Below are 24,858 nucleotides of genomic sequence, written 5' to 3'. Positions count from 1 at the left end.
TTGTTTCATAGTGACTCACTACTGGGATGCTTTTGCATAATGCCCTCTGCTCCATTTCCTTCTGGGATGGGAAGAGGCTTCCCTGTGTGAGTCCCAGGACCACTTTGCCCTGCCTGCTTTGCCCTCGGCTACTTTATGTCAACAGAGGCCACGTGGCTCATACACCTCTGGTGAAGTGATGCTTGAAATTCTTTGTTATAAGACAGACTTAGCATCAATATTTTTTAAAAACACATCTTGGGTATGTATTGGAGGGGTTGTTTGGGATTTGTAGAATTGTGGTAGCCCCAGATCAGGGCAGAATATAGGTAGACATTTGAGGTTCTCCAGACTAGTAGAATTAGGGTGAGGGACTGAGAATTCTGAGAAGATTTTGCATTTTCCTACTGTCAAGGAAAACCGTTGGGCTGCTTGAGCTGGGAGTAGGAGCGGTGTTTTGGTTGTGCGGTAACTATTTAAGCAAATTGAACATTAGAGCCGGAAGACGTTCCAGGGGGCATCTAGCCCTGCTCAGTCCTTTGTAAGGCTAGGAACCTGAGGTCAGAGATGTTAAAGGACTTCCCCAAAGTCAGTGTCAGAGATGAAAGTAGATCCCAGGAGGTCTCCCTGGGTTTCAGTTCAGTGCCCTTTTTTTGCAGCATGAATCATGGATGATTATGCTACTGCATCTGTATTACAATTTCTCGTTGACCTTCTTCTAATGACCAGTTTATTGACAATTAGTCTATCAAGAAAGTAGCAAAAAAGTAGAAAGGATCTGATCTCTGTACTTAGTAAAACATGGACCCACAAACATCACTTTGTATGAAATACTTTGGCCCCGAAATAACATGTAGAGCCCATGTATGAAACTTTTTTCATCTCTTAAATGCTTCCAACAGAAGGGGCATTCAACAGCTATTTAATGACCAATTGTTATTCAGGAGTTTAGAAAAGGAAGGCACTGTAAAATTCAGGGAGAGAAAAATGTTGCTAGACAGGAAGCAATTAAAAGTAATGAAATTTAGACTGAAATAATTCTATTTTTCCCAAATCAAGCAAGGGAACAGAGTATTTCTAAAGTGATTATATTATTCTGAAGAGAAAGTTATCTAATCCAAAAAGCAGTTTGATTAAGGAAAATTTGTTAAAGTCAGAATTTCTTGCAATGAATGAACGAAGATAAAAACGAATTTGCCGTTGGAGGCAAATTGCAAAAAGGGAGTATTTTAAACATTCTATGCCCAAAACTAAGCCCACAGACACACTGACCTTGAAGGCAACATATAAATATGGACTTAGTTGTACTCAGACTCTGTAATGAGGTGAAAAACTTCTCCTCAATCCCACCTATTCACAGGCCTAACTGAGGCCCCCAAACTAAATAGATTCAGACTTCTTAATTCCAGAGGGAAGATGTAAATTTTTTCAGAATACCATGATGGGACTTCCCTGGTGGCGCAGTGGTTAAGAATCCACCTGCCAATGCAGGGGACACGGGTTGGAGCCCTGGTCCAGGAAGATCTCACATGCCGCGGAGCAACTAAGCCCGTGCGCCACAACTACTGAACCCACGTGCCACAGCTACTGAAGCCCGCGTGCCCTAGAGCCCATGCTCCACAACAAGAGAAGCCACCACAATGAGAAGCCCACACACCACAACTAAGAGTAGCCCCCGCTTGCCGCAGCTAGAGAAAGTCCACGCACAGCAACAAAGACCCAACGCAGCCAAAAAAATAAAAATAAATTTTTTTAAAAATTAAAAAAAAAAAAAGAAATAGAATACCATGATGATAACACCTTACGTTTTATGTTGTATTTTATTATTTACAAAGCATTTCAACATATTATCTCAATTGGTATTTAGAATAACTCCTGAGTTATTATAATGTTATTGTCCTAATACTGTTATCCCAATTTACAGACAAGGAAACTGGGAGACTGAGGCTTGGAGAGATTGTGTGGCTTGTCCAAGGCCACATCTGCAGTATGTAGCAGAGCCCAAACGCAAACCCAGGCCTGCAGTCCCTGGCCTGCTATTCTTACAGATGCCTGCCACTCTCTTTAAGAGAGCTTCCCCGTCTGCAAACATAGGAGTATGATGAGGGAGAATTGTCAGCCTCTTCTCAGCCCTGCCTGGTGGCATCTTGGAAAAGATCTCTATATATCTTCTTGTAGGTACCAGAACCCACCCTCCACCTGCTAAATATGGGTATCTTGTTTGAAACTTGTGCTTCCGATAAGTTGTCAACTCCAAACACCCTCTGTGGGTGTTTAGTTTTAAATGTACAATCCTTGGTACATATTATGGGAATTGCCCAGTTTCATGATTTGCACACCAGAGGAGATCTGAACCTGTAGCCTTTGTTCACACTCTGGACTTCCCCTAGTCTGTAAGAAGGTGATGGAAAAACTGTGGAAGCAGTAGAAATTGTTTGGTGGGATATTCAGTGCAGGGAGGTTGAGAGGGGTGGTTTCGTGCCATGATGTTGCCCTGCACAGACCAAGCCTGCTGTCAGGAGACACCTGTGGACATGCAAGGCCATCATCCTTACTCTTCCAGAAGCATCCCGTCTGCTCCCTCCAGCTCATGGAATTCCTATGGACGTTAAATGAGATAATCCATTTTTATATCCTCTTCATTACTTTTTACACACTTATACTTTACCTATTTTTAAGAAGATTTGAGCTGGCTGTGTAATTGGTATAAAAGTGCTTTTAAACTGTTAGGGGCATGTAACTACAAAGTAATATTTTGTACCATTTATACTGTGTCCTCTGCGCGGTGTTTTCTTTCCCACTTTATGCTTTACCTCAAGAATCTTTTTTTATGTCTTTTTTTTTTTTTTTTTTGAGCGATTGATAGCAAATATAACGGTCATGGGTAACATCTGAATATACAAGGTTGTAACTATGTGATGGTTATAAAAACCGACTTGAAAAATTAATTTGCAAATATATGGCCCTTATCTCAGATTTTAGTGCTAAAAACCTTGTGGGTCTGCCTGCCCCAAGGCTCAGGACATTTAGAGCTCTCTCCCCCAAGCATCAACCACCACCTTCTTCAACTCTGCCGTTCTTCATCCTACCAGTAAATGCCACTCCGGTCACACAGTGAAAAAGCCAGTTAATAAGTAAATTTATAAAATAAGTGAACTTTATAGAGCAGAGGAAGTTATAACAATGTTAAACGTGATAAGAAGGGCAGGCTGTCTTGACTTTCATACTTTCTGATTGTGGCCATCATGCTGGGAGTCACTGCTGGCTGAGAGCAGGGGAGAAAATGCTGGAGTTGACCGGCCACGTTTCAATCAGCAGGAACCATGCTCCAGATACTCTCATGAGCTCAGATTCTTAATAAGTACTCGCTAGGTGCCAGGCAGCATTGTAGATGCTGAAGACACGGTCTTGAACAAAGCAGATAAACCCGTTGCTTATGGGGCTTCCGTGCTAGAGGAGAGACAAATAGTAGACAAATTACAAATCAGTGTGGCTGGAGAAGCTGACCGTGGACAGAGCAGCAGGGGTGGGTCGCTGAAGGCCGAGGTGAAGAGCTAGGATTTTACTTGAAGTGCGAAAGGAATCAGTGGAGGGTTTTTGAGCGGGGGAGGAAATTGATGTTTTGTTTGCAAAGGGACCTACGTCTACAAAAAGTCACGGACCTATTTGGAGATGGTAAGGGGCTTCATCTCAAGTGTGAACTCCTCTTGATTGGTAGTTTCTGCCCACAGCTCTGGGCTGAGAAGGGTCTGTAATAGCAAGTCCTGGCTCAGGGGGATATTATTCTCACACCAGTTAACAGTGATGCCATAGACGTGGGGCATAGGTTTTTCCCGATAGGTCCATAACCGACCAAGGATTTGATATGCAAAAAGTCATACATATAGCCAACGCTATAAAATAAAAATTTTAAATGGCCAAAAATCATGATAATTACTGAAAAATATAAAATAATAATTCAGCTCTTCCCCAGTAGGCAGACCTATGGGGGGAGATATCTTTATAAATTGTGGAAATTCATTTCAGTGCAAAGCAGGGACTATCTGTATTGACTTTCTCTGTATCTGCTTGAAGAATTTCCCATTTATTTTCACTAGAGGGCATCACAAATGATGGAGACTAACAGAGTGTCCAGAAAATGCCAGAGAAAATGTAGTGAGATTAAATTTTCAAAGAGAAATGAAGTTCTTCTGATTGCAGCTTTATTGAAAACAAAAGCAAAAAAAAAAAAAAACAAAAAACCTTAGGTATACTGGTTTCATTACTTCTACTCTTGGAATTTTGAAAAATTCAGTTTGGGAGTTATCCATACCTCATCTCGCCAAAGTTGATATAGAATGCCAGTCACCAAACAAAGACTTCTTCAGTAATCCTCCCACCCCAAGAGGATTAAAATCCTTGTATAGTGTCCAATTTGTGTGATTTGGTTACAATCATATCTGAGAAAAGAATTAGAATTTCAGCCTATGAGTGGAAATCAGAATAAATGAAGACACAGATCATTTTCAAGGTACCGAAAGAACTGTTACCAAAGAGCTTGGGTAACCCAGCTTTTTGGTAACAAGTGATAAACTGGGAATAGAGTCCTGATTCAGCCTCTGCCACTAGCCTGTATCATGGGCTCGTCAACTCAACCTTTCTAACCTTAGTTTAGTCATTTGTAGAATGAAGTGGTCAGACTACCTGATTGCTCACATTTCCCCTAGAAGGTGCTGAGTGCTGTCTTCCTGATCTCTTCCTCCCTGTGGAGAGTTTGGATGGAGGGATGGGTCGGGATGCATGGAGAGTGAGACACAAAATCTTTCTTCTCCTTTCTTTTCTGGGAGCTGTAAAGATTCAGTCTCATTTGTGAATAGTACACTTTAGACTGTGATAAATGCCTAACTGATTAAACTTTACTTCTCTAAAGGAAAACATCTTACCGAAAGAGAAGTGTTCCATGACTTTTAGGTTGAGAAAGGTGTGGCTGGTTTGAAGACCTCAGCTGGGAATATGTGCTCACAAACCCATTTGTATGTCTGTTGGAAAAACCAAATGCCATAGGAAGTAAGAACGTTTAACGTACAGAGTAGACGTTTGTTTCTAAAAGTTGCTCAGAGATTGCTCATTTTAAAACACACACCGTTGGTAATCGAAGGATGATTTGCTGCAGCCAGGGCAGGGCAGGATGCTGCAGTCTCCTATTTTCAGGACTGAAGATGGCTACTCAGCATTTTAAGGAAACCCCTCTGGGTGACAGCAACAGGGCAGTGAGATCCTGTTCCATGTTAGCATGTCACATCAGAGCCTCTCACTGGTAACGCTGGAGCTGTGTGAAATCACAGTCATTATATATATGAGGGACAGCAAGAGTTTTAAAGCTGTGAATTACAGTTGTGCAGACATACATCTTATTTCTAAAATGCCTGTTTGGATCACTATGCTTTTTTGGAATTGACATATCTAAAATCCCCATATTTTGGAACAAGTCTAGCCCTCTCTGTTTGGGATAAACTGTCGTCTACTGTGCATGAATTCTGCTTTACTTCTTGTCTGAGGACCATAGATGGTTTAAATCCAGCTTTTCTATGTCTTGGTCAGAATATCAGCTGAAATGTTGACTGCTGGCTTGGTTTTCCTTATAACCATAAGAAAGTCACATTTGCATAAAAATTCTTGTGAATACTTGTAAATAGATTTTCTTCCATTGCTGGTCCCTTAGTATTGGATCCCATGATTCATTGTAGGCTACAGATGACCTTGTACGTTTTGTGCACTGCTGGGTCCACAGTGCCTGGCAAACAGTAGGCACACAAGAAATATTTGTAGAATGAGTGAGAGAATGAATGAATACTCATGTCTTCTAACCTTAAAAGATTCAAGGCTATTATCTGTTATATAAACAAGTAATTAAAGTGATTGTTGGAAGCATCACCAGAGTGATTCGTGACTGTGTTTATTGTTCATCCTCATAAAGGACTGGACTCTTTTCCCTCCACTGAAGCAATCCTGAGAAAGGCTTCAGGTTCAACACCTCCGCCAGATGATAGTCTGGTCACAGCTCTTGACTTAAGTCATTACTACTTTCTTACAAACTCAGGAGAAAAGAGTAAATGCATTTGTTAAAATGCAAAATAATCCTAAAGAATTTAAATAGTGAGTAGTTGAATATATGGTTTAGAGGTGTTCATTATAAAATAATCTAACATTTACTGTGGCATTTTGGACATTACTCTTTTTTTTAATTTATTTTTTGGCTGCATTGGGTCTTCATTGCTGTGCACAGGCTGTCTCTAGTTGCGGCAAGCTGGGGCTACTCTTCGCTGTGGTGCACGCGCTTCTCACTGTGGTGGCTTCTCTTGTTGCAAAGCACAAGAGAAGCTCTAGGCGCGCGGGCTTCAGTAGCTGCGGCACTCAGGCTCAGTAGTTGTGGCTCACGGGCTTAGTTGCTCCGCGGCATGTGGGATCTTCCCGGACCAAGGCTCGAACCCATGTCCCCTGCATTGGCAGGCGGATTCTTAACCACTGCACCACCAGGGAAGTCCCTGGACATTACTCATTTTTGTATTGAATTATAGTTATTCCATGATATTATTTAAAAATCAGATGCTATTAAATCCATTTGTAAAAGGTGTTCTAAAGTTTGAGACTTAAAAAAATTTTTATTAGAGTATAGTTGCTTTACAAGTTTGAGACTTTTAATGATCTTGTCTCTATTGCCACCCCTCCTTTCCATGCACCCCTCCCCCTAAAAAAAGAAAGAAAAGTGTTCTTAAAAATCCTACTTTAGCCTTTCAAGTCCTTTGAACATATTGGGTTAGCAAAAAAGTTCGTTTGTTTTTTTCCGTAAGATGTTACAGAAAAACCCGAATGAACTTTTTGGCCAATCCAATACTTGGGGTTTTTAATTGATTGGTTGATTTGACTACTTACTCATATGTTTTCCTGTTATTGACGTTAAAAACACAGCAGTATCTTATAAGATCCAAAAAACATTGGTGAGAAGGGGATAAGGGTAATAAAAATTAAAGTTACTTTCCTAGAGTATACAGTACATATATATAAGCAAATGAGTAAATTCCAATTTAGGTTTTATCTGTTTTCACACTGCCTCAAGCCATTTCAGGTTTAGCTCTTTTAAGCTGGGAAACTTTAGAATATATAGCATTGTTCTCCAGTATTTTCCTGTGGAATCTCAACGAATCGCTGTGCATAAGCATGGCAGTTTGAGCGACACCCTTCCAGCCTCTGTCCCCTACCCCACCGTGTTACAGAGTTAGTGATTTCTTCTCTACCAGCTCTCCTCCCTGGCCGCCCACTGTGTGCGACCATCCTCTGCAGTGTCCCTGCAATAAGAGGAGAAGGTGAAAATCAGCCTGCAGGTTTAAATTAATTGCACTTCTCAGTTATGCTGTGAGTTAGCCAATGCTTTAAATCACGGCATTCTAAACTTCTAGTTTAAACATAATTGGAAAGAGAAAGCTGAAATTAAAATAGTGACAGAATAAACCTAACTGGAGAACAGTATAAAACACTCCTAATCAAATACTCGAATAATCTGTTAAAATTATTCATAAGTAGTTGACTATTTTATGAAATACACCTGTTACTGATTTGGGGCACTAATTTAAGCACCTTTTTGTTTCCAAAACTGACCTAGTGAAAATAGGTTGCTTACATTCTAATGGAACATTGCTTTTACTCATGATGGAAATCGTTTTAAAAATAGAATTTAAAAAATCTAATTATAAACGTTACGCATGCTCATTGCCGAAAATGTTAGAAATGGCTCCATTTGAAATTGTGTACTTTGACAGTTAAGATCTGAAAGATGTTGTATACAAGAGATCAGCTCCTGTGTGTTACTGGAGCTAGCTTCAGATATTTGAGTTTATCCTGTCTTCATCTGGAAAAGAAAACAGATGCGGTTAGTGGCTTTGCCTCTGCTCCCAGGGGACTGCGTCCATATCCACATTGTAGCATTTTCACCCTGTGTTGGTAATTCTGTATTTACATTTCTGGGCCACTGAACTGTAACCGGGATGTCCTCATTTTTGTGTGCCCATCGCCCAGTGCAGTGCCTGGCATACAAGCAGGTGCCCAGGTGACATCTGCTAAAAGAATTAAGAGTTTATGTGAGTAGTGACAGAAGGTAAAGGTAGGAAGACTTTGTTCTTCCTTATTTTTTCTACTTTCATATGGCATGTTTCGCTATCAATTTTGGCTCTTTTATGCGTAGCTAAAACTGACATATTGTATTTCTGAAAAAAAAATTTTCTATTAGCATATCCTGTCAAGCTCTAAATAGAGGCAATTCTTAGAACTCATATTTATGTGCAGTCATTAATTGCTAAGAATAATAATTTACTTGTAAATCCAAGATTGTATTAATTTTATCTGTAATGGAATTCTTGTTCTTTCCTGAAATCATAGCAGATTATTAAAATTGCTTTGTGGGGAGTACAAAGTTAAGGAGATCAAATTTGTTTTACAAGGACATTTGATGTAATTATTTTTAAAATATATCTTGCTTTTTATACCAGACTTTATTTAGATAAAAATAATTTCTTAAACCTCTATAAAAAACTATTCTTCCCATTTCTCCTTTCTTTGTCAGTTAATTCTCAAACCTAGAATATGCCTTTACGTTTCTGTTCTACACCAACTGGCTGAATTATGTTGGGTCTTATATAATGCAGTCTAGTAGAGAATAAATTCAGATGTTAGACATTCTTTTGAAACAAATAAATACATGATTGTTGGTGAGCACTTTTGCCTGTAGCTTTAGAACAATGGGTATTTGTAATCAAGCCTGCTCTTCAGCTAATGTACACTATTTCCCCTGGTAGTATACTCTCCAAACAGAAGCCAGAGTGATCCTTAAAAAAAAAAAAATTCTAAATCATATCTTAAAGGCCACAGAGTCTGTGTGAGCCGGTCTTCTGCCCATCTCTCCTGGGCTGTCTGTCTGCTCCAGCCACCCCATCCTGCACATGCCCTACTGGAATGAGAGCTCCGTACAGGCAGGAAGGTCTTCTGTTTGGTTCTTTCTCTGCATCTTCAGCTCTAAGAAGTGTACCTGGCACACAGTAGGTGCTCAGTAAATAGTTGAATGAATGAATCATTGCACAGATTTCTTTTGAATAAACTTTGTACTTAGAGATAGGAAGCTGAGTGTGTTCTTAAATTTCTTTTTGTTCTTTTTATCTAATGGTATTCTTATACGTGAAACATACCATAACAAAAGCAATATAAATCACTTTCTTTTCTTTAAAAGCTTATAATTCAAAGCAGACAACACTAACAAAAGGCACCAACTAATACTAAGCAGAATTAAGCCTATTAAGTATTAAATGATTAAGAAGAAATGAGATCAATATGAAAAGGAGCTCATTTAATTTTACTGGAGGATGTACACACAAATCCTTTCTAAATGGCAAGACACGACATATTGTTATGTACAAAGATGTTATATCAACCTTTTCAGATAAATATACATTTTAATGAAACTCCAACCAGATTTCCAGTAGGAACTTTGTTTATTGTGTTGGTTGACTTTTATTTGCAACTCATTTTCCTTCATCACCCAACCTGAAGTGTCCCTCTCACACTGGTCACTCTACATCATACCTCCGTGTTTTATTTTGCTAGAACACTGTCTTGTCCCTCAGCTTTATTGAGTTATAATTGACATAAAGCACCGTGTAAGTCTAAGATGTACAGCACAGTGATTTTATATGTGTATATATTACAAAATGATTGCCGCGATAAGTTTAGTTAACACATCCATTACTTCACATAGTTTCAATTTTGTTTTTTTGTTTTTTTTTTGGAGTGAGAACTTTTAAAATCTACTCTCTTGGCAACTTGCAAATATTCAGTGCAGTATTGTTAACTATAGTTACCATGCTTTACATTACATCCCCAGAACTTATTCATCTTATAACTGGGAGTTTGTACCCTTTGACTACTTTCACCTATTTCCCCACCTCCAACCCTATGCCCCACCTCTGGCAACCACTTCTGTTGCCTGTTCTCTGCTTCTATGAGTTTAAATATTCTTTAGATTCCATCTAGAAGAGAGACCATACAGTATCTGTCTTTCTCTGTCTGACTTATTTCTCTTAGCATAATGCCCTCAGGGTCCATCCATGTTGTGGCAAAAGTTCCTTCCTTTCTGTGGCTGAGTAACATTCCGGTGTGTACATGTGCCACATCTTCTTTATCCATTCATCCATCAAGGGACACTTAGGTTGCTCCCATGTCTTGGCTATTGTAAATAATGCTGCAATGAACATAGGGGTGTGGAAATCTCTTTAGTTCCCTTCAGATATGTACCCAATTGCTGGATCATGTGGTAGTTCTATTTTTAATTTTTTTGAGAAAACTCCATACTCTTTTCCGTAATGGCTGTACCAGTTTAAATTCCCACCAGCAGTGCCCAAGGGTTCCCTTTTCTCCACATTCTCACAAGCACTTGTTATCTCATCCCTTCAATAACAGCCATTCTAACAGGTGTGAGGTGATATCTTATTGTGGTTTTGATTTGCATTTCCCTGATGATTAGTGAGATCAAGCACCTTTTCATGTACTTGGCCATGTGAATATCTTCCTTGGAAAAATGTCTCTTCAGGTCCTTTGCCCATTTTTTAATTGGACTATTTGCTCTTTTGCTAATGAGTTATATGAGTCCCTTCTGTCTTTTAGATATTAGCCATTTTTCAGATATGTGGTTTGCAAATATTTTCTCCCATTCTGTACCTTGCCTTTTCATTTTGTTGATTGTTTCTTTTGCTGTGCAGAAGCTTTTTAGATTGTTGTTGTTCCACTTGTTTATTTTTGCTTTTGTTGCCTGTGTTTTGGGTGTTGTATCCATAAAATCATTATGAAGACTAAGGTCAAAGAGATTTTTCCTGGTTTTCTTCTGTGGTTTCAGGTCTTACGTTTAAGTCTTTAATCCTTTTCCAGGTTTTGTGAGTGATAGAGGTCCAGTTTCATTCTTTTGCATGTGAGTATCATTATTTTCCCAGCACCATTTATTAAAGAGTCTATCTTTTCTCCACTGAGTATTTTGGTTCCCTTGTCAAACGTTGACCATATATATGCATGAGTTTATTTCTGGGCTCTCAATTCTGTTCCATTAGTCTATGTGTCTGTTTTTATGCCAGTATCATACTGGCATATATATGTACCACAGTACGTATATTACTATAGCTTTGTGATGTAGTTTGAAATCAGGAAGTGTAATACCTCCAACTTTGTTTTTCTTTCTCAGTATTGCCTTAGCTATTCAGGGTCTTTTGTGTTTCCATATGAATATTATGATTGCTTTTTTCTATTTCTGTAAAAAAAAAAAAAATGCCATTGGAATCTTGATAGGGATTGAGTTAAATCTATAGATGCCTTTGGGTAGTATGAACATTTTACCAATGTATTAATTCTTCCAGTGATGAGTACGGACTATCTTTCCACTTATATGTGTCTTCTTCAATTTCTTTCATCAATGAATTATAGTTTTCAGTGTACAGATCTTTTACCTACTTTGTTGAATTTATTCCTAGGTATTTTATATTTTTTGATGCTGTTGTAAATAGGATTGTTTATTTCCTTTTCAGATTAATCATTATTAGTATATAGAAATGCAACTGATTTTTGTATATTGAATTTATGTCCTGCAACTTCCCTGAATTTGTTGATTAGTTCTAACAAGTTTTTGGTGGAGTCTTTATTAAGATCTTCTATATATAAAAAAATCATGTCATCTGCAAACAGCAACAATTTTACTTCTTCATTTCCAATTAAGATGTGTTCTTTTTGTTTGTTTGTTTGGTTGGGTTTTGGGGTTTTTTTGTTTGTTTCTTGCTTGATTGTTCTGACTAGGACTTCCAATAGTGTGTTGAACAGGAATGGTGAGAGTAGCCACCTTGTCTTTTCCTCTAAGAGTTCTGCCTTTCACCATCCAGTATGATGTTAGCTGTGGGCTTGTCATATATGGACTTTATTGTGTTGAGGTATGTTCCATCTATACCCAATATATTGAGAGTTTATATCATGAATGGATGTTGAATTTTGTCAAATGTTTTTTCTGCATCTATTGAGATGATCATGTGATTTTTATCTTTCATTCTGTTAACATAATGTATCACATTTATTGATTTGCATATGTTGAACCATCCTTGCATCCCAGGGATGCATAATATAAAAGAGACATTATTTTTTTATTGCTGGTGGGAAAATGAAAAGTAATCTGTCAGCAGCTATTAAAATGTGAAATATGCATACCATTTGCCAGGCAGTTCTATATTGGGGAATCTATTTGACAGGAAAGAAAGCATCAGTATATAGACATAGATGTGCAAGGATTATTTATTGAAACATTGTTTTTAAGAAAAAAGGGGCTGGAAACTACCTAAATTTTCATCAGTAGGAGAATGGTCAAATAATTTATGTACTTCTACCCTATGGAATATTACACAGATTTAAAACAATTGTTACATATTATTTTATTTGAAGGACTATTCACTATATATTATTAGATGCCTAAAAAATTTCAGAGAATGTTTATTGTACAATGCATTTAAAAATTAAAATAGTATATATATATATATTTGTATATATGGATAGATTTGTATTTATAAACATAAATATGTGGAAAGAGACATACCAAGCCATTAACAATTGCTATATCATCAGGAGTGAAAAATGGGGAGCAGGAGAAGAGATTATTAATATATATTCTGTGCCACTTTATTGTCTAACTTGGTAAAACAAACATGTTGTGTTTTCATTTTAAAAATATAAAGATTGTTCAATGGTAAATGTAAGTATACACTATAGGACGTTGGTGGTTTGGCTTTGAGTATGTGTAAATAGCATATAGTATAAGCAAGGAGAGCCAGGACTACTGTGCTTGGTCAGAGATGTCTTCATAGAAAAAACAGCAGGTTTCACTGGACTGATGTGGCAATATTCTTCTATAAATCTACCTACAGTTTGCATATTTGGAATTTGCATTTCTTTTTTCAACCCAATTAAAACTTAGTTATTCTAAGAAATAATTACTAGGAAACCAGATTATGAAACAAATCACCCTAGACAAAAGAAAACAATGCTTCATTGTTTAAAATGTTTAGCTCTTCCTGTTTTACTCTTTTGTTTAATCTAAGGTGAAGACCTAGTATGTCTAGCATAACTATGGCTAAATCGAACAGTAGCTTCTTAAAAGTTTTTTTTTTAACATACTGGCAATATAGACTTTTGAAACAAAGATTGTTTATCATTTTTCTTTTTTATTTCAGAACGCTTTACCCTGTACAGCTCTAAGAACCTTAGACAAGCATGGAATAAGTAAGTTTTTTTATACAGATTATACTCGTTCTCTTTTTCTCTCTCTTAATTTTTAAAACTCTCCTGATAAATTTGTCATGACATTCTTTCATTTGTTCACCCAATTGTCTATTCATCCATTCGTTTAACCATTAAACAGTTATTAAGCCCTAACTGTGTACCATCCCCCATGTTCCACCTGAGCCAACACTCTGTGAGTTTGGGTTCCCAGAGCGATATAGTATTGCTTCAGAGTTGTTAATCCTGAAATTCACTGTGGTCAGTCTTCTTCTAACTAGATTCCAAGAAATGTTTTAGCATCAGCAAAATAGCATTTCTTAAGTACAATATATCAACTGACTTTGTAATCTAAATAATGTTGGTGTCAACCTTTGAGCTAGATAAAACTGATCTTTCAAATGTTTTTAGTTTACCTATTTTTCCCCTGAGCCTTATTGGGAAGCTAAGCACATGTATCACTTGGAATACATGGACTCTCTTTATTTAATCTCTCATCTGACCTTGTTGAAATAGCTTTATTTATTGGTTTTGAAATTTGATGACATCTGAAGATCTGGGTGTCTCAAGTTATTCAGGGGTCTTTTATGGCAAGCCAAACTGCTAGTAAATCATTGAAAGTTGGGAAGCAGAGTAATTGAGTCACTCTGTTTGACTGTATCACATTTCAAGCATTATATTAGGGAAGAGGTAACTAGATCTGCTTTGATTAAGTAAACTATAATTTGTCATAACAAAATTTTGTCTATGGGGAATTTAGTGTTATTGTCTCCCTTTTTATCATTATGACATGTTTAATTTTAGATGCCATCAATTATGGAAAAAATAAGAAAAACTTTTTATAATAAAAATGCCTTTAATCAATGCTGTCAGTAGATAACAGCAGATAGCTTATTGTGAGGAACTCATGGAATGAATACATTAAAATCTTCAGTGGATTATTTGAAAGATTTGGCAGTTTATTTTGATTCAATTCATGCTAAGAAGAACACACCAGTATAATTAATTTTGTCTAACACAAGACTTTGTATTTTCCATTTGAAGGGTCAGTTCTCAATATCTAGAGTCTCCCCCAGGAAGCACGCCCTCGGCTGGGAGGGAGCATTCTCTGTGTGTTCCTCACCCTTTTATCCTCCTCCACCCTAATTTCACTGATCAGTGGTAACACATTTTAATTAAGTGCTTTCATATACCAGGTAATATTTACAGTATAACAGTTCCTGTCTTAATTAAATGATCAAACACATTTCTCGCAATTGCTCAAAAAGTTTTGTCCCACCAGGTAACCACTTTATGAAACAATTCTTGACAAAGCCATTGAATCTCTAACCCTTTCTCTGAAGTAACAGGAAAATCTGGCAAATCCACGCATAGTGGCGTTTGTGGAGAATAGCCTCCAATTTAGCTAACCCTCCGTTTCCTTCCTTCAGAGGGACAGAACTAGAATGACGTCCAAATCACCCAGAAAAATAAATGGCAATTTTTATCCACTTAGTAGTCTACAAAAGACAGGACGGGGGAGGGGGAGGTCTGTAGACGATGTTGAGTGATAGTTCATCCACTGTCCCCTTGTGGATGTGACCCCAACAGCATTTACACCTGGCCCACTCCAGCTGTTCATTTTCGCAACTTGTATTCAGCACCTGTCATCTATATGCCCAGACGAATGGCCTTTCTTGTTCAACCATTGGAAGTGACTAGTGGAATGCTTCTCAGAGAAGATGCTTTTGTCCATTTACATTACTCTATTTCAGGAGAAACTAGGTTATCTCATGCCTTTCAAAAAGAAAAAGACAATTGAAGTAGTATTCAAGCTTTGTGTTGCTTTGCTTCATTCTGACCACCTAAGACCTGATGCTTTCCTTTCTCTGAGAGGTACTGTTCGTGTCACAACAGAAGTAGTTAACTTCATTGACAAAAATCAGACTGTGTGATCCTCTGGTATTGTTGCTTTAGAAATTTTAAAAGCTGTGTGCATTGTGCTCAATCTCTGAATTTTCTTAAAGATGCTAGGTTCAGTAAATACGCTTTTACTTTTGAGGGCAGATAATTCTTCGGAATATGATTTTTCACAAAATAAGAACACGGTTTCTCTTTAAGATATCACTTCAGGGATATTTATTATTTGCATTTTCCGTGAACATAGGATTTATATTTTTTCTACCAAAAACAAGGTCTAAAATACTGAAGGAAATATTACATTTTAATGTAAAGTCTTTTAAATCCATTGATAGAATTGTAGTTAATATCTTTCTTTTAATTTCTACCATCACATATGCTTTTTAAAAACCCGAGAATTAATTCAAAGTCATTTAAGAGAGTCCCACCCTTAGATTTCTTTAAAAATATTTTAGAGAAAATATTAAATGCTGAGCTTGAAGTAAGGTTTTAAAATTATAAACGTGACTTGTTTAGAACCATGCTATTTTCAAGTCCCCGTAAGTCTTATTCTTTTGTTGCCTTAAGGATTTATTTCAGAAAAAACTAAGTAATAAAATCATCACTAAAAATATTATAAAAATATGACTTTCTAGTATCTGTTATGTACTGAACCCTTAAAGCAAAGCTATAGCCTCCAGCCAGTTCGAACCCAATGCAATTTAGGGAGAAGTGCGAATTCAGACATTAATTATATTATTGATTCTTCCTACAGACAGACTTGTGACCTTGTAACCATCATTGACATTTCAACATCTCTCACTTCAGAGTGGGGTCTAGATTCTGAAGAATTGCATTTAAAGACCATTAAGCAAGTGCTAGCTTTCTTCCTACTGCTAACTAATTTGCTTGTCAACAGCACAATTACGAAACCAAAGTGATTGGTAAATTCTCTTGTACAGCAGTAATAGGTTCAAAATAAAGGGAGCTAATGTGCAAGGACTAATTTGAATTCAATTTAGATAGGTTAATATAAGATGGACAGGTTAATATACACATGTAAGTTGCTGTTCAAAATTAACTAACAATGTTAAAAATATGTATTAACACAGCTGTTGAAGCTAGTGGATATATTAACCTGCCTAAGAGAGTAAAATTTCTTTTTTTTTTTTTTTTTAAATAACTTTATTTATTTATTTTTGGCTGCGTTGGGTCTTCATTTCTGCACGTGGGCTTTCTCTAGTTGTGGCGATCGGGGCTACTCTTCGTTGCGGTGCGCAGGCTTCTCATTGCGGTAGCTTCTCTTGTTGCGGAGCACGGGCTCTAGGCGCACGGGCTTCAGTAGTTGTGGCACGCGGGCTCTAGAGCGCAGGCTCAGTAGTTGTGGTGCATGGGCTTAGTTGCTCCGCGGCATGTGGCATCTTCCCGGACCAGGGCTCGAACCCGTGTCCCCTGCATTGGCAGGCGGATTCTTAACCACTGTGCCACCAGGGAAGCCCGAGAGTAAAATTTCTTGAGAAATGAATCCTCAAGTCTCTTTGAACAGCTGTAACAAGTGACCCAGTTTATTTTGGGACCAAGTCTGCCCTAAGTAACACCCATGCAATTCCCTGCTGACTTCATTTATACCAGTAACCATGGGCATAATTTTATCCTTTGAAGAATTTTTTAGTATTCTGGGGAAGCAAAGCAGTGATAGGAGAAAATATCAGAAGATCCAGCAGATATCTAAACTCGAAAGGATAATATAAAGAAGAAGTCTTAATTATAGGATTGAGAATAATAAATACATATTAAAAAAGAAAAGAAGGTCCTTTTATTTCCTCCTACTGGAAGTGCATGATCCATGTGGGTTCTCTCCTGCTTGAAGACGATTTTGGACTAAAGGGAGACAAATCTTAATTTTATAAATACGTGTTCTTTCTGATAGCCTTCAAAACATTCCATTTTATTTCCTTGGAGTTATAAAGACCCTCTCTATTTTTCTTCCTGATCTCTCTATTTATAGTGGTCTGACATTGGCATGCATGTGCAATCAACCAAGTATTTCAGCCAGTTAAAAGATCTTTCATTATTTTGGCTGGAGAAGAAGCCTTAGTGTATGCTCTCCAGCAAAGTTAAGGGTAGGATTCCAGGAATGCATTTGCTTGTTTTGGAACTTTTTAGCAGCTGAACAATTTTGGAGGTTTGAAAGTAGCAAAAAGAGAACTAAGGATAAACCACCAAGTCAGAAGACAGATTTGGAAAACACAGGTCATAGCTGGTAAAGCAAAGCACATTCATAGACTTTGAACAGGTGTAGGGCAGCCTTGTCCTGCTCCCTCCACCCAGTGCTCTAGTTCTGCTTATAAACCTTCTGGTTAGCAAGTCCAACTGGATTTCTCCTAAGAATTAAAAAGACGATACTTTAAGATGTGCAATAAATTCAGAGACATTATAATGAGGCTACCCTTATGGAAATGCAAAAAGAGAGAAGAAGACATTTGCCTGCATGTATTGGAAGGTACCAGCAGAGTCACAAACCCTAATTTAGGAGCTTTAGAAGTGTTTTCCAGCTTGGCGTACTTGAACTTTCCTTGAATGTTTTATCTAATTCGATGATTAACTTCCAAAACATATTTTAAAGATGACTTGGGCTTCCCTGGTGGCATAGTGGTTGAGAATCCGCCTGCCAATGCAGGGAACATGGGTTCAAGCCCTGGTCCGGGAAGATTGCACATGCCGCGCAGCAACTAAGCCCGTGCGCAGCAACTAAGCCCGTGCGCCACAACTCCTGGGCCTGCGCTCTGGAGCCCACGTGCCACAACTACTGAAGCTGTGCACCTAGAGCCCATGCTCCGCAACAAGAGAAGCCACCGCAATGAGAGGCCCGCGCACCGCAACGAAGAGTAGCCCCCGTTTGCCACAACTAGAGAAAGCCCGCGCGCAGCAACGAAGACCCAACACAGCCAAAAATAAAAACAAATAAATAAATTAATTTTAAAAAAAGATGACTTGCTAGAAAGTCGTGCTACATGTGCATAAAGCATAGTGTATTTAAAATAATATTTAGAGAAATAACATAAATTTCACTCTGTATACTAATACTGGTGGTTCTCTATTGTATTTTTCTTGTCATGTCTGATTGCATTCCATTAAGATTTAAATGGGTGCCTTCTCAAGAAAGAAAAGCTCTGTTTCCTACTCTGCCTTATTGTTCTAAGTTGATCTAAAATTCTGTAAAGTAATAATATATTGCAAAGTAAGTTCAAGCTTTCAGTTTCTCTAAAAATGTTGCTTAGAAATGTTAGAGGAAGGTGAGTACAGTTACTGACACTAGGGGGAGCCGTTGAGTTGAGCCAGATCTTTAAATCCTCTTTCTCCAGTTTCACATTTTTTTCATTGTTGATCATTTTTGTTATAATTCTGTTTACTTCAAAGTAACAGTTTCAATGTATTTAGTGCCTGAAGATTTCTTCTCACCATATTTTCAAAGAAATTATTCTTTACATCATCCATGCACTTTTTTAGGGGTGGGTTTATGAGGGTGACAAGCTCTAAAGCAGACAGTAAAGCAGACATTTTGGAATTCCTTTCTTTTTGCTCAGAGGATGAGCTGGAGCTGCAATTGTCGACTGCCCAGCTCTGGGGACTTGAGTTCAGCACTGGGAGGCTACGTGGGGTGTAGCTCCTTACCACACCCTTGAAAATATAGTTTTCAACACTTGGACAATCAGATCCAAGCAAGTCTCTTGTCCTGACCTTGGACACCCACACACGGTATTGTTTGGAAGCCCCTAAGTCTCACCTGCCTGCTTAGAAGTCGCAGTTCAGAGCAATTTCTCGGGTCATTCAATTTCACAAGAATGAATCATTAGTTCAGTCAGTGAAAGCATTAGGTAGGTGTGATGTTTATCTGATCTATTAAACCCCTTGCCACTGAACAGAGAGCAATTCTAGAAAATTGAAGAGTGGATTCTTGAAGGGGAAAAGGAGGAGGTCCTCAAACAGGAGATGCTTTCCAGGCTTTGGTGGGAGTCAAAGAAGACAGCATAAAGGTCTGTCCAGAGACACAGGTTGGAGGCAGGTGCCAGGAGGACAAAGAGAAAGCTGTCCAAGAGAGAGCTGGCCAATCTGCCAAAGGTCTAACCCCGATCACTAACAGTAGCAACAGCATAAATGTGATAACACACGAGACGTACCTAGTCAAAGGCCTGACGTATACATGTTAATCCGTAGTCCTGGCTTGACAGGGGTGGTAGTAAACCGTCGGATAGTCTTCTGCTCTATAGGATTCATACATGTTGTCACATCTTCATATCTTTATACCAATCTTGGGAGGTAGTCAGGGCAGATATTAGCGTCTCCATTTTAGAGCTTGAAATAAGAAACCTGCTGAGGTCGAATGATTAGTGCTATTGAGAATTACAACTTGGAGGGTATGCCCCAGAGTAAATCTTGTGAAAGAAATATTTTCATTTAAAAAACCCTGATCTTCAAGTGGGCTTATCAATACCTGACTTTATTTTGTTCTCACTGTGACTTTGGGTCAGGAGATCTCTTCTGGGACCTGATGTCATTCATTGCTGGTCTAGCTTTTTGGCAGTGGGAGAGCTGGGCTAGAGTACAAACCTGATTTCCTCTCTCCTGGGGAACAGTGTTTGCAGCAGGCTGGCCACCCACACCATCAACTAGGGCCTGTCCTAGGTAATTGCTGGGTAATGTGCCGTTGGGATAGAGGCAGGTTTGTGACAAGCTAAGTACTGGAGATGACAGGCCTGCCAGCCACCCACGCAGACCCTGCTAGTGGGATCTGTCGCCCATTCCACACAGTTGCCACTGCCCCAGGAAATTATGCTCTATCGTTTTGTGTCATTGCCAGATTTCTTGTCCATGTCTTTCTTTTCGTAGCAAAGAATTCGCTGACATTAATAACCCCTGGTGATGGCCAAGGGCAGGCCCCATGCTGTTTGCTATCTTTCAGGCATGAGTTTTTTGTTCCCCTCCTGATAGGCAGAAACTATCCATCTTCTCGCTTACTAATTGGCAGTACGTGCCAGGCTTGGGAGTTGGCAACAGCCATTGTTTTTCATCCTTTCAGATTATGTGTTGGACTCCTCATCCAAAAGTACACACTTCTGGTGCAGCTAAAACCTTCCTTCTGCCATCCAGCTCATTAAGGGATAAAACCCAACCATGTTTCTGAAGCGGCACAGAGTTTCCAGGAGCAGCTGGGCTGCTCGTTTCCCTGAAAGAAGGACGATAGAATTAGGTTTTCTCAAACTGTTCCCCAGAACAGATGCTAGACATGTGAACTGAGGAAGTTCTCTGCTTCTCCACAATATAAAATGGTATATTTGTATTCTGTGGCTGCCATAACAAATTGCCACAATTTATCTTGGGCAGGAGCCTAGATGGGCTCAGCTGGTTTCTTTGATCTGGGTCTGACAAGGCCAAAATCAAGGTATTGGTAGCCTGGGCCCTGTCTGGAGGCTCTTGGGGAGACTCTGCTTCCAGGCTTATTCAGATAGTTTGCAGAATTCAGTTCCTTATGGTTGTCGGGCTGAGGTCCTGTTTCCTTTCTGGTTGTCGGCTGGGAGCCTCCCCTAGCTCCTGAAGGCCACGTGTATTCCACATCACCCTGCCATCTCCTTCTTTAAAGCAGCATCAGTTCAACAAGTGTTTCTCATGCTTCGAGTCTCTCTCTTCCCCTTCTGCCCCATCTCTTCTGCCTCCAGTAGGAGAAAGTTCTCTGCTTCTAAATTCTATAATCCAAGTTCACCTTTCTATTTTAAGATCTGTAACCTTAATTACATCTGCCAAGTCCCTTTTGCCTTGGAAAGTAACATATTCACAGGCTTCAGGGATGGGTGAGGGGACATCTTTGGGGCCATTCTGCTTTTCACGAGTTGTACTGGGGTTTCCTACTCAGTGAGGAGTAATGGGGTGAGGCAGAGCAGAGGGGGTGAACCCAGCCCTCATCAGGTCAGGCACAGCCCGTTTTGCCCAATCTCTGGCCCATCAGGTGACAAGCATAGGCCCCTGATTCTGATGGTTCCACGTTGCCTGGTTCACATTAGCTATGCTCAAACTTATGTATAAGGAAGAAATCATTTTCCACCCCCGCAGAGAGAAAAAAAGAGATTATCCTCAGGAAAGCTCATAGTCTCTGAGATGGTAAAAGTTTGGCCTGATATTTATGTCCCCTCTAGATCAGTGCTGTCCAGCAGAACCTTCTCTGTTGATGAAAATCTGTATCTTCACCACCCAGGGCAGTAGCCACTAGCCCCTTGTGGCTATTGAGCACTAGAAATGTGGCTTAGGAACTGAATCTTAAATTTCATTTAAATTTAATTAATTTAAATGTAAATAGCCACCGTGGGTAGCTACCAAATTGGGCAGCACAACTGTAGATCAACAGGTAAACTATCCATTTATTTTAGGTGCCCACCAGTGTAATACAAGTGTGGGTGTCCGATGCTTTGGAAATTCTATGCTCAAGAGTCCTTGCATTTTGCTCTCAAGTGTCTGGGGATCTTGCTTGATGTGTTTGCTTCTCACCTGTCTTTTATTTGTAAACACTCTGAGACGATAATAGCTCTGGAGGACCCAGTAAGAGATAAATCTGAGGAGGGAATAGTGGAGGTATCAGAGAACACCTAGCAGACATGCCTTCCCCTCCCCCTCACTTCCAAGAGCCATGGTGTTCCTTCTTGAGGGGCACTGCCTATTTCAGGCAACTCCATTCCTTTCTCCTCCTGTTCTCTCTCTCTCTTTTCTGCTGGGAACTGCTAGGGGTTAGACACACAGCTGTCTACCCTTTTTGAACTCCCTGAAGAATTCACCTCTTTGCTGTTGTTCCTGGCCCCCTTGATCTCCCCTAACTCTGCTCAGAAAATACCAAAAGTCTCAGCTTCCCCTTCACCACATACAAGATGCTACCAAGAGGAGCTCCATTTTATAAATAAGCCTCTCATGGGCCCCTGTGGGTACATATGTTAACTCTTCAGCTTCAGAACATTGAAATTTTCCACATTTAAAAAAACTGAAGCATGAACAGAAATGCAGAAATTTTTACTGCTCTTTATTTATTAAAAAACACTGGCTGTGAGATCCCTTTCCTCAACATTTATTTATATCATTTCCTTTTGATTAAGAAAATGTTTATGAATCTGGTGAATTGTCAGCCTCAGAATTAAGACAAGCATAAGTCGTCACTGGAGAGAGATGATTTGAACAACAATGTCATCTTTTGTATCCACTGTCACCCATTCCACACTTTACCTTGGTTGATTTTCATGAAAATTAGGATTGGATAAGGGGCCCAATCATTTGTGGGGACAAGGGGTCCCCCTCATACTTTGGGGAGACTTTCTATAAAACTGGGGCTCAACTTCCACGCATTGTGAAGATACAGTTAATAAACTATTCATGTTGACAAGTGCATCTGACTTCTGCTGTGTAGACACTGGTCCTACTGACCCTGTAAAAATGCACGGTCAATAAATATTGTTTATAAAAACCAAGAAAGAATAGAAAAGAGGAAAGATGCCTGAGAAAACTCATTATTGGTGCAAACGGCAAGAAAACACCTGAAAGTAACATAAGCTTTGGTATGATAGGGGCCAAGTACCAATCATAGATCCAGCACTGAACCATATAATATTCAGGAAGCTCACTAGCCAATCTGAGCCCAGATTTTCAGTCTTTAAGACCCTTGGCAGGATTATTGTGAGGAATGTTAGCTTATCCCCCTTCTGGTTTTCAGCATGCCCCGCCCTCTCCTGCCAGTCCAACTATTTCATTCATTTCGAGATAAGTAATTGTCCTTGAACATGAATACCGCTGTGACACAGGGCCCCCAAACATCTGGAATATTCCTTCTACCTTTCTAGGAGCATGTGCTGAATTTCTCGGTCACCAGATGATTTTTAAAAAATATTTCATGTGTAGAAACAAGATTCCTCTTCCTAAGAGTGATGTGTTAGCAAATAACATTGTACATAATTCATGTAAAACTGTGGTTTACCCTAAGTCTTGAAACACATCTATTAGACAGTTTTCCTAATTAAATTGAAAGAAGCCCTTAGACAAACACTGTTACCAAGTTCAAAGCATCTTTTAGACCTTTTCCATACATGTCATGAACTCTGTACCTGAACTGATGGGTAAGCCTAAACCAGGTGTCCACTTGACCCCGAGGGTTTCATTCGTGATACTAAAAGTAATTATCCTTGTTGATTATGGCTCCTAAATGGGGAGGGTAGATGACTTATCTCTAGAATCACAAAGAATAAAGGCTGGGAGCATAGCCTTACTCTGGTTCACCTATCATCACTGACAAGCAAATGGGTAGGGGACACCAAAGGAAACTGCTTTTTTCTTTCAGACACTGAGCCAAGTCCATACCCTAAGGCACAAGTCCCATGTTACTTTGTATTGTTAAAGTCACTCCCATGTTATATTCGTCATGGGAGTGACTTTAACAATAGATTTTATTTTGTCTTTGACAAAAACAACAAAATACATTAAAATGCCTTAAACACACACATATACAATCCTGCAAATCAGTTATTTTTTGTCTTACCTAAAAGAGCATTTTTAGATCATTTCAACATTTTGGGGATATTAGAAAAATCCAGTGGTGGTTTACAGTTGAAGTCTCATAGTGAGTGTATATGTGTGTGGATGTTATTACCCAGACTATAAATGAGATATAAATGAATAGAAATACTAACACAAAGAGATCAATATTCTGGCCCTCACTGCATTATTATACAGCGCATCTTTGTATATCTGTATGTGAATTCTCTGCTAGTCCTCAGCTGAATTTAATCCCTCAAGACCTGATATACAAACATAATGCCAAATAGAGAACTTGCCTTAAATTATTCAAATTCCCCATAAGTGATTTCCCACTCTTCCTGCAATGGAAAACATTTGATCATAAATTCAATTAAATCAGCCATCGTCTTTGTGATGTTTGTCCAGCTAAATCCTTTAGTGACTAAACCAATAAACATACCAGCTGTGTGTGTGTGTTTATGGCATGACTGTTGGGAAAGAATCGATTTGAAGTAAAGACGAAGGGTAGTTCTCATTTCTTAGGCCAGATTTTGACCACTTTACTGCAGCCAAGGTTTAAAAGATTAAACTCTTAGCAGGGACAAAATCATGTATATTCCTTAAATTCATTGGCTTTTATTCCCCAACTCAGGGCCACGTTTTAATATATTGTTTCAGATCAAAACTGATAAGCTTTGGAGATGTTAGTAAAAGCGGTCAAACCACATCAACCATTTTTCTTCCTCTTTCTTCCATACCCTCTCCTCCCTAGTTGAAACAAAGGAAAAATGACTTGACATACTTTTAAGTTTCTCCAGGAAAATTCAATTATAGGACTACAGAACTATTTATGATTTCTCATATTTATGTCAGCTGAAGAGGTAAAGCTTATTAGAGGCTTATGAATGTTGATTGTTTCTCATTTTTATCCTAAAGCCTTTCAGACAATAGATATAATCAACCACCTCCCCTCTTTTTCACCATATCTTTATTAATAGGATCATCATATCCTATTAATTTGGATGTAACTGAACCTTATTTCTGTGTTATCTTTACATATGTGTATATTCATATGGCCTCTAGAGGGCAGCATGTTCCGGGTGGGGGGGAAGGTTAGAGGCCAGCTACTTATCT

At 38.8% G+C, this 24,858-nt stretch overlaps 1 protein-coding gene across 4 annotated transcripts in view; it reads left to right on the top strand.

The window, feature by feature from the left end:
- The window catches only part of CDK14 (cyclin dependent kinase 14), a 595,554-nt gene that overhangs the window by 461,660 nt on the left and 109,036 nt on the right, over positions 1 to 24,858 (top strand). For all 4 annotated transcript variants that reach the window (XM_061198583.1, XM_061198580.1, XM_061198584.1 and 1 more), the window contains one exon: positions 13,257 to 13,305. In XM_061198583.1, coding sequence (XP_061054566.1) covers positions 13,257 to 13,305 — 49 coding nt within the window. The remainder of the gene's footprint in view (positions 1 to 13,256; positions 13,306 to 24,858) is intronic.

Source organism: Eubalaena glacialis, chromosome 8 (genome assembly GCF_028564815.1).
Source record: "Eubalaena glacialis isolate mEubGla1 chromosome 8, mEubGla1.1.hap2.+ XY, whole genome shotgun sequence".
Classification (NCBI taxonomy): Eukaryota; Metazoa; Chordata; class Mammalia; order Artiodactyla; family Balaenidae; genus Eubalaena; species Eubalaena glacialis.
The sequence above is the reverse complement of the archived record's forward strand: the minus strand, read 5'-3'. Positions and strand labels throughout refer to the sequence as shown.